The sequence below is a fragment of the Salvelinus alpinus genome, chromosome 18, assembly GCF_045679555.1.
Source record: "Salvelinus alpinus chromosome 18, SLU_Salpinus.1, whole genome shotgun sequence".
Taxonomy (NCBI): Eukaryota; Metazoa; Chordata; class Actinopteri; order Salmoniformes; family Salmonidae; genus Salvelinus; species Salvelinus alpinus.
The window spans coordinates 12,437,360-12,450,522 of NC_092103.1; the positions used below are offsets into that span (position 1 = coordinate 12,437,360).

The window sequence follows — 13,163 nt, forward strand, 5'->3', positions numbered from 1 at the left end:
TGCCCAGGCAGTGATCTCCATCCTCGACCAGGAGAGGGTGGGGTCGTGGCGTTGGAGCCACGGGGGGCAGAGTAGGACTTTGTATACGGGTGCCTAGATGATGAAGGGAAGGCTTTCTTGGTGCAGGGGTCCCATGGTAATGGTGAGTGGTGCTGTGATGTGTGTGATTGTCCCAGATCCCAGTAGTTGGTTATCCAGTGCTTGAACCGGAAAGGAGAGCAGGTATGATGTTATGTTCAGGGAGGAGGCAAGGGCCTGGTCAATAGAGCTGTAGAAACAACACATGAGGGACAGCCAGAGAGTGAAATCGGGACTAAAAAGAGTTTGGTGGAGAGTGATGATGAAATACTCACACCTACTCCAGGAGACGGATGATCACGGGGCCGTCCCTCTGCTCTAGTGGCTCCCAGGTTGGGACGTAGTGGACACCATTGAAGCTGGTGCCCCTCCTGACCACAATAGGGACAGAGCCCAAGCTGTCTCTGATGGCGTCGCTCAGCAGCGGGAAGGCATGTGGCCCCTACCTCCATGGGTTCAGGCTCTGACTCAGAACGGTCAACGAAGGAGTGAGAGAGGCGATGGGGTTGCTGATGCTCCCGAAGAAGGTTATCCAAACAGATGGCCATCGCGATGAGTGCGTCCAATGAGAGTGTGTCGTCTTAGCATGCCAACTCCATCTGGACCTCTTTGCGCAATCCTCTTCTGAATAAGGTGCAGAGTGCTGGCTCATTCCATCCGCTGGATGCTGCCACTGTACGGAAGGTGAGGGCATACTCCCTAGTGGTCTGGCCCTCCTGCTGTAGTAGGTGCTCACCCCCTCTCTGCCCTCCGATGGATGATCGAAGATTCCTCTGAACAGAGCCATGACCCTCTCATAGGAACCCAGCTCCTCCTCACCTCTCTCCCAGACGGCTGTAACCCACTCCAATGCTCGCCCGGTCAGCAGGGAAATAACCGTGGCAATCTTGAACCTCTCGGTGGTGGGGGCTCCCATTTGATGAGCGAAATAGAGGGAGCACTGGAGGAGGAAGGCACGGCATTTGGATGGAGTCCCATCATATTTGTCCTAGAGGGACAGACGGGCATCACTGACCTGGGCAGACTGTTGAATGGGCTGGGGTGCTGGCTCGACTCACGGTATAGGATCCTCCGCTTGTTGGAGGTGACGCCCCTTGAGGAAGATCTAGATGTTGAAGATCGCGGAGGACCTTATCCATATCCGCCTCCAGTTGGGCCAGATGGTTGTGGTGTTGGCGAAGTAGGTCTCCCTGTTCACCGACCATCTGGGATATGCCTTGGTTGGCTGCTGCTTCCATTTTGTGAAGCAGTATTCTGTAATGAAGATGCAGGGAGTCAGGAAGCATGTGCAGTCTGTCAGTTTAATAAGAACGAACATAGAGTGAATACACGAACAAGAGTAGCATCTGAACATGAAGTCAGAAACAATACTGCCTGATGGGTGATGACAACATAGTGCTAGATAAAGGGGGAGTAATCAGTCCAAGTGTGCCTAATGATGAGGCGCAGGTGTGCGTAATGAAGGTTGCTAGGTGTGCGTAATGTTGGGTTGCCAGGACCGGTGGTTAGTAGACCGGCGACGTTGAGCACCGCAGAGGGGGAGCGGGAGTAGACGTGACACAGTCAGACTATTTTATTGGTAAGCTGCACGGTAATGTAACATTTGTATTTTTTTTGTGATCCAATTTGTAATACGGTACATTTATAATAATTTGGTTGTAATCCAGAGAGATTAGATAAATAATCTAGATCTTCTATGAAGCTGTGCAGGGATCCAAATTGTGGGCTTAAAATTAAACATGAGTCGTCAGCGTAAAATGACACCTTTGTTTTTAAGCCCCGGATTTCTAGCTCCTTGATATTATTGTTAGATCTAATTTTAATAGCTAACATTTCAATGGCCATAATAAATAAATATACCGATAGTGAACAACCTTGTTTCACTCTTCTTGATAGTTTAATACTTTCTAAGAAGTATCCATTATTTACTATAAGTCTTTGACACATGACATGGAGTACAGGGAGTGGATTACCAAAAGAGACTGGTTCCCAGGCGAACTGCCTTCCATTTTTGAAGAAATATATTTTCATTGTTAGACTGGCCACTTGACTATCTGGTCAATATAATGGATAACCTGTGGTCACACACGATAACATAATTCGTGGGGGATGACATGTTAACTGTTGCCTTGTTTATTTTAACCTCAGAACTCACCCCCTCTAGGTTCTGCAAACTTTAGTCAAGCCAGGTGTTTGTTTACTGCACAGAATAGAATTGAAATGGACTCAATGGAAGCTTTTATGAACAAAGTGTAGTGTTCATGTGTAATTTATCTGCATGTTTTGAAACTTGAACAGTCATTTTTATTAACATTTTTCACATATAACATATATTTTGTGTTACTTCATTTTACCAGACCTGGTTGATGCTTGATGCTTCCTAGATCCCTCCAGTGAGCTAACCTGTGGTGATTTGTCTACCTGCTGAGATAGTGCCTTCAGAAAGTATTCATACCTCTTGACTTATTCCACATTTTGTTGTGTTACAGCTTGAATTCAAAATGGATTCAATATTTTTTTTTCTCAACCATCTATACACAATACCACATGAGGAAAAAGTGAAAACATGTTTTTAGACATTTTTGCAAATGTATTGAAAATGAAGTACATAAATATCTAATTTACATAAGTATTCACACCCCTGAGTGAATACTTTGTAGTAGCACCTGTGGCAGCGAGTACAGCTGTGAGCATTCCACACCTAGATTGTGCAACATTTGTCCATTATTCTTTTCAAAATTCTTCAAGCTCTGTAAAATTGATTGTTGATCATTGCTAGACAACCATTTTCAGGTCTTGCCATAGATTTTCAAGCAGATTTAACTCGGCCACGCAGGAACATTCACTGTCTTCTTGGTAAGTAACTCCAGTGTAGATTTCACCTTGTGTTTTAGGTTATTGTCCTGTTGAAAGGTGAATTCTTCTCCCAGTGTCTGGTGGAAAACAGACTGAACCAGGTTTTCCTCTAGCATTTTGCCTGTGCTTAGCTCCATTCTGTTTCTTTTTTATCCTGAAAAACTCCCCAGTCCTTAATGATTACAAGCATTCCCATAACATGTTGCAGCCACTACTATGCTTGAAAATATGGAGAGTGGTACTCAGTAATGTGTTGTATTGGATTTGCCCCAAAAAGTGAATTGCATTGCCACATTTTCTGCACTATTACTTTAGTGCCTTGTTGCAAACAGGATGCATGTTTTGGAATATTTTTTATTCTGTACAGGCTTCCTTCTTTTCCCTCTGTCAATTAGGTTAGTATTGTGGAGTAACTACAATGTTGTTGATTCATCCTCAGTTTTCTCCTATCACAGCCATTAAACTCTGTAACTGTTTTAAAGTCACCATTGGCCTCATGGTGAACTCCCTGAGCGGATTCCTTCCTCTCTGAAAACTGAGTTAGGAAGGACGCCTGTATCTTTGTAGTGACTGGGTGTATTGATTCACCATCCAAAGCGTAAGTTAATAACATCACCATGCTCAAAGGGATATTCAATGTCTGCTTTTTTCTACCAATAACTCCCTGGTCTTTGTGGTTGAATCTGTGGTTGAAATTCACTGCTCAACTGAGGGACCTTACAGATAATTTTGTGGGGTACCGAGATGAGGTAGTCATTCAAAAATCATGTTAAACACTATTATTTCACTCAGAGGGAGTTCATGCAACTTATTATGTGACTTGTTCAGCAAATGTTTTCTCCTGAACTTGTTTAGGCTTGCCGTAACAAAGGGGTTGAATACTTATTGACTCAAGATGTTTCATTTTCATATTTTATTAATTTGTACATATTTTGAAAAACATGATTCCACCTTGACATTATGAGGTATTGTGTGTAGGCCAGTGACAAAACATCTCAATTGAATCCATTTTAAATTCAGGCTGTAAATGTGGAAAAAGTCAAGCAGTGTGAATACTCTCTGAAGGGACTGTAGCAAGGCTCCTTCAATAGCAGGGTCCACTTCCTCAGACAGACCACCCTCTCGCTCACACAGTCCCTCTCACTCCTGTCCTGCTCTGACCATACTGGTGGTCATCTGGTTATGATCAAGGTTTTGAGTTGAGGACCACATTTTTGGAAAATGTAACAGTGTGTCTCATCCTCAATCCAATAAACACATATCAGGGATCAGAGGAGGCTGATCCGGATGGTAATTTCAGTTGTCAGTGTTTTCATCTATCAGCATCGTATATTGTAGAACCTAATCAAATCAGATCAAGTCTTATTAGTCACATGCGCCGACTACAACAGGTGTAGTAGACCTTACAGTGAAATGCTTACTTACGAGCCCCTAACCAACAGTGCAGTTTCAAACAATTACGGATAAGAATAAGAGATAAAAGTAACAAGAAATTAAAGAGCAGCAGTAAAAAAATAACAACATTCACAGGGGGGTGCCGGTACAGAGTCAATGTGCGGTTAGTTGAGGTAGTATGTACATGTAGGTAGAGTTATTACAAGTGACTATGCATAGATGACCACAGAGAGTGGCAGTGGTGTGGAGAGGGGGTGGGGGGGGGAAATGCAAATAGTCTGGGTAGCCATTTGAGTAGATGTTCAGGAGTCTTATGGCTTGGGGGTAGAAGCTGTTTAGAAGCCTCTTGGACCTAGACTTGGTGTTCTGGTACCGCTTTCCGTGCGGTAGCAGAGAGAACAGTCTATGACTAGGGTGGCTGGAGTCTTTGACCATTTCTAGGGCCTTCCTCTGACACCGCCTGGTATAGAGGTCCTGGATGGCAGGAAGCTTGGCCCCAGGGATCTTACTGGGCTGTTCGCACTACCCTCTGTAGTGCATTTTCTTGAAACATGCTGGTATTACAGACTCGGACAGGCAGAGGTTGAAATGTCAGTGAAGACACTTGCTAGTTGGTCAGCGCATGCTCGCAGTACACGTCCTGGTAATCCATCTGGCCCTGTGGCTTTGTGAATGTTGACCTGTCTAAAGGTCTTACTCACATCTGCTGCGGAGAGCATGATCACACAGTCTTCCGGTACAGCTGGTGCTCTCATGCATGTTTCAATGTTATTTGCCTCGAAGCGAGCATAGAAGTAGTTTAGCTCATCTGGTAGGCTCGTGTCACTGGGCAGCTCTCGGCTGTGCTTCCCTTTGTAGTCTGTAATGGTTTGCAAGCCCTGCCACATCCGACGAGCGTCAGAGCCGGTGTAGTACGACTCGATCTTAGTCCTGTATTGATGCTTTGCCTGATTGATGGTTCGTCGGAGGGCATAGCGAGATTTCTTATAAGCTTCCGGGTTAGAGTCCCGCTCCATGAAAGTGGCAGCTCTAGCCTTTAGCTCAGTGTGGATGCTGCCTGTAATCCATGGCTTCTGGTTGGGGTATATACGTATGGTCACTGTGGGGACGACGTCATCGATGCACTTATTGATAAAGCCGATGACAGATGTGGTCTACTCCTCAATGCCATTGGAGGAATCCCGGAACATATTCCAGTCTGTGCTAGCAAAACAGTCCTGTAGCTTCATCTGACAACTTTTTTTATTGATCTCGTCACTGGTGCTTCCTGCTTTAATTTTGCTTGTAAGCACAAATCAGTAGGATAGAATTATGGTCAGATTTGCCAAAAGGAGGGTGAGGGAGAGCTTTGTATCCATCTCTGTGTGTGGAGTATAGGTGGTCCAGAGATCTTTTCCCTCTGGTTGCACATTTAACATGCTGATAGAAATTTGGTAAAACTGATTTAAGTTTCCCTGCATTAAAGTCGCCGGCTACTAGGAGCACCGCCTCTGGGTGAGCATTTTCTTGTTTGCTTATGGTGGAATACAGCTCATTCAATGCTATCTTAGTGCCAACCTCTGACTGATGTGGTATGTAAACAGCTACGAAGAATACAGATGAGAACTCTCTCAGTAGGTAGTGTGGTCTACAGCTTATCATGAGATACTCAACCTCAGGCGAGCAATAGCTCGAGACTTCCTTAGATATAGTGCACCAGCTGTTATTTACAAAAATACATAATCCGCCGCCCCTTGTCTTACCAGACACCGCTGTTCTATCCTGCCGGTACAGCGTATAACCAGTCAGCTGTATGTTGATATTGTCGTTATTCAGCCACGACTCCGTGAAGCATAAGATGTAACAGTTTTTAATGTCCTGTTGGTAGTTTAATCTTCCCCGTAACTAATCTATTTTAATGTCCAAAGATTGCACGTTTGCTAGCAGAATTGAGCGAAGTGGGGGTTTATTCGATTGCCTTTGAGTTCTCAGAAGGCGGCCCGCTCTCTGGCCTCTCTTTCTCCGCCTCATCTTCACGCAGATCACGGTTGTCGGGGCCTGTTCCCGAGGAAGCGTATATCCTCCGCCTCGGGCTCGTCAGAGTCGTGAAAGAAGAATAAGGATTCTGCTAGTCTGTGGTGAGTAATCGCAGTCCTAATGTCTAGAAGTTATTTTCGGTCATAAGAGACGGTAGCGGCAACATTATGTACAAAATGAGTAAAATAAATATTTTAAAACAACACAGATAAACAAACAAAAAAATACAATCGGTTGGGGGGCACGTAAACATACCTACTGTACCGGTGGCATAAAGCCCAGAAAAATGGTCTGGTGATTGGAAAGTTGGTATTTTAATTTCCTTTGGGGTACCTGGGCTCCCGAGTGGTGCAGCGGTCTAAAGGGACTGCATCTAAGTGCTAGATGTGTCACTACAGACACCCTGGTTCAAATCCAGGCTGTATCACAACTGGCTGTGATTGGGAGTCCCATAGGGTGGCACACAATTGGTCCAGGTTTGGCTGGTGTAGGCTAAATAAGAATTTGTTCTTAACTGACTTGCCTAGTTGAATAAAGGTAAAAAATAAAAACATATTTTGTTCTGTTCTTTTTTGGTCTGGGAATAAACAGTTGTTAAATGTACCATGGCTCTACATTTGTACAAATATTGCCTGCTGCTATTCCCTGACAAGTTGCACCAGAGATGGGCTTTGGTTGTACTACATTTGTACAAATATTCCCTGACAAGTTGCACCAGAGATGGGCTTTGGTTGTACTACATTTGTAACTATCTGGGACTTTGGCATTTGATAGAGTTTAAAAAATGTTATTTATTTGTTTTTAGAGGCAGAACAAATCCTTCGTAGCATGTTTTGGCAGTAAGACATTCAGCATACTCGAGTACCCAAGGGACTCATGCCAGGTTCTGTTTTCTGACCCCTGTGAAATAAGGTAGAAGTGGTTTGTATCATATACTGTAGCGCAATTTCAACATTCTTTGATGTCATGTCAGAAGAAAAACATTATTATTATTAAGCCAATCAACATGTGATCTCCATGGCTCCTCATGTCTGCCTAGTACATGTCTCAGGTCCAGTGTTTGGGTTTGATTTCCACCCAGAGTCCTCCAGGTTTCAGAGTTTATACTTTAAGACTGATCACATTATATGTTGGCAAGAACAACCATGTGGACCAGCGCCCGAGGAATCAAGATGAAATTAAACAGCAAACTAGTCAATAAAACCTTCCCATGAACATGTTCAAATGGTCGCGTTGATGTAGACCTCATGTGTATCAGATTTAAGCTTCAGGTTTAATCCACGTCAGAGACATGTTGAAGTTGCCACGGAGGATAGTGGATAATAAACATCTGGGCCCAGATTCACAAAACACTTGTTACTCGAAAACGTAAGAAGCTTCTTAAGAAGAAAAAATAAGTTCATAACAAATTTTGTATGTGCAATTTCTCAATAATATCTTAAGATTTAATCATTTTCTTACGAACTTCTCAAATATGTTCATACGAATCTTCTTAGGAAGTTTGTTGCTAGTCAACCGATTTATCTGGCTATCTAGCTAGCAATGGCAATCATGTTAGCATATTTCCTACAGAGATTACTGTTCTAAAACATGTTCTTGGGTTTTTAAAAATCAACACTGAAACTTTCAGATTAACTTTGTTCAATTGCTTTCATGAGCTTATTCTCACTGCCCTGCATTTAAGACAAGGGTTAAACTATCTGGAAATTAAGAACAAATCCCAAAACTTTATTTTCAAGAATCACATTTCTTCTTAAATGTTTGCTTAAGGAGAAACATAAGACATAGCGCAAGTACATTTCCAAGAACGTTTTGGAAGAATACCAACTTTGCTTAACTTTCTTCATAAGTCTATAGTTAGGGGAAAAATTGCAGTTAAGAAGACATTTCTACTTAAGAAGGTTTTATGAATCTGGGCCCTGGACTGTACCGGAAATACTGTTCCCACAATCTTCTCTAATGTTGCTGTAATCACAACTGAGTTCTACAGTATGTGGAGGACATGTGTGAAGTGTGATCATGCTATGATGGATATTATGGATATTTCTCCATCTCCATGATATGGCTGATAGTGAAGGTTGAATCATAGTCAGAGCAACATTCTGTTGCTTAGCAGTGGAATGGATGTGGTAGTGTCATTGACAGTTGGCACCCTTAACTGATCAAATCAATATGTCTTACAATAAATAAATGCACATTATTTTGAAAGAATATATGTGAAATAATTTGCATATAGGAAGGGTCCAGGAAATGTGGTCACAATGCAGACACAGTGGATGGATAACAGACACATTTTAATATTATGTGTAGACACATTTCTGGAAATGTGGACACAATCAGAATGTAGACAAGATCAGGACAAAGGACCCATGTTAGCACCAGGTATAAACAGGGCTTAAGTTACATTCAAAGACAAGGAAGTCAGTGAATTTAGCCACACACAATGTACACTGAGTATACCAAACATTAGGAACCCCTTCCTAACATTGAGTTGCACACCCCCTTTTGCCCTCAGAACAGCCTCAATTCGTCAGTGCATGTACTCTACAAGGTGTCGAAAGCTTTCCACAGGGATGCTAGCCCATGTTGACTCCAATGCTTCCCACAGTTGTGTCAAGTTGGCTGGATGTCCTTTGGGTTGTGGACCATTTCTTTATACACATGGGAAACTGTTGAGTGTTAAAAACCCAGCAGCGTTGCAGTTCTTGACACTAAAACCAGTGCGCCTGGCACTACCATACCCCGTTCAAAAGCACTTAAATGTTTTTTCTTTCCCATTCACCCTCTCAGTGGCACACATACACAATACATGTCTCAATTGTCTCAAGGTTTAAAAATAAGTATTTAATCTAGTTTGAAAAGCGCCATTTACTCCACGTGGGCTAGCCCACTAGCAATTTGAGATCCAACCAATGAGCCCCTTGCCATTTGAGTGAAAGCTAGCAAGATGCACACACAGCAGAGCGAAAGAATCTGCACATATGTGAAGTAGTACACAATTTTCGGGGACCACTTTTGGCTCGTGAGCACTACTTTAACTCCTGGCTAAAAGTATGCAAAAGTACTGGAGAATCTCTTTAAGTGAGAAAGATCTAAACTAATAAACTGGATCAGCTTACTTATTGGAAAGGGGGATACCTAGTCAGTTGTACAACTGAATGCCTTAAACTGAAATGTGTCTTCCGCATTGAACCCAACCCCTCTGAATCAGAGAGGTGCGGGCGGCTGCCTTAACCGCCATCTTCAGTGCCCAGGGAACAGTGGGTTAACTGACTTGCTCAGAGGCAGAGCGACATATTTTTACCTTGTCAGCTCGGGATTTGATCAGGGAATGCCAGGCTACCTGCCGCCCCAAGTTAACTACACATTCTCTTTTGAGGACTTGTATACCGTTTAATAGATTTTGGAAGATTTAGGTCAAATTGGACATGTACTGCATGGTATTTAGTTATGGTGCTTCTTTTGACATGTTTATGTTGAGTCCATGACCAAGTGTGGGTTTATTTTGGCACATGTTCTTTCAAAACTGTACATGCTGGAGGTTTCCCAGTTATCAAAAATGTGGACACCCCCCTTTCTTCTCGTTCTCAAGAGTTTGCACTACAATCAAAGATATCAGTCTGATCTACTGCTTAGTGTGATAGGGTGACACCACCAATGTGTTTCAATTATATGAAATACAATTCAGGGGTTACGAGGGGGACCATAGAACCCATTTTGGTCAAACGTGAGAATGACCATTATGGAGAGCGATTTTAGTTTTTTAAGCATAAACATCTCAAGATAAATCATAACTGTCTGTTGGTGAATGGAACCATACAAGTGTGCTGCTCTAGAAATGTATAATTGGCATTCAAATTGTTTCAATATATGCCTTTAAGCAGACACTTTTATCCAAATTCGACCTACATGTGCAGGATCTTAATTTGATCACTGTTACAGGATAACTTTCCTGCAATGCGAATTGTAAAACGTGTAGAGTATATGGGGTTTAAAAAGGCTTCTGAAGTTTGTAATTTCCACTTTGAAATTTCAGACTTGATTTCCCCTTACCATTTTTTTAATCAACCCCTACAAAAATGTTCATTAATTATATTCCAAATGTCCTGTTGCTGCAGGATTATTTTCCTGCTGTAGCAAACAGGGTGAAATTAAGATCCTACATATATATATATATAATCAAGCATGCACACATTTTGTGTGTATAGGTGGCCCCATGAATCAAACCCACTATCCTGGCATGGCAAGAGCCATGCCCTACCAACTAAGCTACAGAGGACCACTCAGTTTTTAGTCAGTCTCACATAACTGTCTGATACCATTCATGCAGCTCTCAGGTTTGAGCTGGCTCCAGAGGGCATAACATAAATAATCTAGAAATAACATTGAACATGTCTTGTATATTTTGTGTGTTCCTGTGTGGCTCAGTTGGTAAAGCATGGCGCTTGCAATGCCAGGGTTTTGTTCGATTACCACGGGGGACCAGTACAAAAAGGAAAATCATGAGAACGTATGCACTCACTACTGTAAGTCTCTCTGAGACATAATTGCAGTGGACAAGTCCAATGACATAGGTACAGAATCATTCTGCTACTGTCTTTTTGTGATTGCCTTCATTCCATTTAAGTGTATAGAATAGGCATTTTTATACTGACAAAATATACCAATATAGAGAAGGTACAGTAGATTTATACAGGTATGTTGCTGTGTAAATTAAAAACATACTCTGGAACTAATAAGTACTGTTTTACCTCAATTAGCCACACAATCCCTAGTTTGAAAGCCATTGGTTTTTTTTTGGAAGCTGTGTGGCGGCATTTCCCAACCACATGGGCCAGCCCCCTAGAAATTCAAGTTTCAACCAATGAGCTTCAGCCCGTCGCCAGAGAGAGAGCGAGAGCAATGACGTAGTGCACAAATCTGCACATTCGTGGCATAGTACGCAATTTTCTGGGACCCCTTTTGGCTCGTGAGTGCGACTTTCAGAACTACAACAAATGAGTAATTACAGTGGCATTATTACAGCTTTAATGGCAGATCAGCAGTGTAAATATGACCTAAAACAATCACAATATTGTTTATGGACAATTCATAAGCCATTTGTCATTCTTACAGCTTTAATGGCAGATCAGCAGTGTAAATATGACCTAAAACAATTACAATATTGTCTATGGACAATTCATAAGCCATTTGTCATTCTTACAGCTTTAATGGCAGATCAGCAGTGTAAATATGACCTAAAACAATCACAATATTGTTTATGGACAATTCATAAGCCATTTGTCATTCTTACAGCTTTAATGGCAGATCAGCAGTGTAAATATGACCTAAAACAATTACAATATTGTTTATGGACAATTCATAAGCCATTTGTCATTCTTACAGCTTTAATGGCAGATCAGCAGTGTGAATATGACCTAAAGCAATTACAATATTGTCTATGGACAATTCATAAGCCATTTGTCATTCTTGCTTGTAACATACATCGGTGTAGGAGTGATAACACGTTCCCAAATTTGATGGATATCCATGTGACTGATGGATGTTCATGTGACAAACTTTGATTGGTGACATTTTCATGTTGTCAAGTTGATCCTGACAATGCCTGACATGACAATTACCTCCAATACTGTACAGGCTAAGCCAGGTGGCATCTGACATTGTTTGTCTGAGTATGATAAGTACTTACAGAGCTCTACTTGGACAGCAAAGGGTCTCCTGAGAGAACACCGCTGTTTGTTTTGTTCCCCCTCAGGTTTCTCATCGAGGGCTTTGGTGGTCTGATAATGAGGACAACTGAAATCTGGCCTCCTGAGACTGGCTTCAGTAGACTCCCTGGAACTCAGGCAGGGCAGCAGTAGAACCTAGCAGCACTAGTCCTACTTATTTTTCACTTCTTATGAGCCTTATTGCTGCCTGAGGGGCTCAGTCATAACTCAGCTAACCCTACATATGATTAAACCACCTAAGACATGATCTATCCAATATTCCAAATATGACGTGTTTTCTCACTGGCTAAGAGGGGTATTTTTGTTTAGTAATTAAGAATCCATGTCTTGAGGCATGAAATATGTGTCAATTATTCTATTGTTAGTGTACCTGGTTGTGTAACACTATCTAGTATCTGCCCTGCCTGCTAGAAGCCACCTACAGTGCACTTTTCTATACAAACAGAACAGTATTATAACTCACGAGAAACAGCACGTGCATACAAATTCCCTACACCTACATTAGTCGTGTTTTTTCAGATTCACCTTTCCATTGGATATCATTAGTATTTCACTTTGACCCTCATCAACTTATAAACGGTAACTAACAGCTTTCATTTCCTCCTCCTAGATTATCCTTCCTTCCCAACCAAAGCCACATTGAACAGCAGAAAGATTTTATCCAATGAGGTAGGATCTCAGGACTCCATGGGTGGACTATAGCCCAGAGAGATAATGGTGCTTGTCTCACACAAGTTGAACAAGTGAAATACAGTAGGTATTAATGGGGACGTATGGTCACGACATTGAGATTCTGAGCTGAAGGACTTGAGAGGACTGCAGTCTGATTATTGAATTAGCAGATCAAGGTTTATGGAATTTGATGCAAAAAAAAGGACTGTCCAGTCAAGCACCCCCCCTCCCAAGTGAAGACTCAGACAATGAAGATACAGGAAGCGATCAAAAGCCAGTGTGCCTGTGGAATGACATTCCAAGAGTCCCTATGAAGTTAAAAGCTATTGTCCATGTAATCAGTTGGCCAAGCAGTTTTGTGGACTGGGGTCTCTCCCATTCCTGCTAGTGACCTGTGTGTTAAGGACAATTATGTTT

At 42.2% G+C, this 13,163-nt stretch overlaps 1 protein-coding gene across 1 annotated transcript in view; it reads left to right on the plus strand.

The window, feature by feature from the left end:
* The window catches only part of LOC139544627 (5-hydroxytryptamine receptor 4-like), a 48,110-nt gene extending 35,239 nt beyond the window's left edge, over positions 1–12,871 (plus strand). The window contains exon 6 of the mRNA XM_071351945.1: positions 12,685–12,871. Coding sequence (XP_071208046.1) covers positions 12,685–12,742 — 58 coding nt within the window. The 3' untranslated portion in view covers positions 12,743–12,871. The remainder of the gene's footprint in view (positions 1–12,684) is intronic.
* The last annotated feature ends 292 nt before the right edge of the window (positions 12,872–13,163 follow it).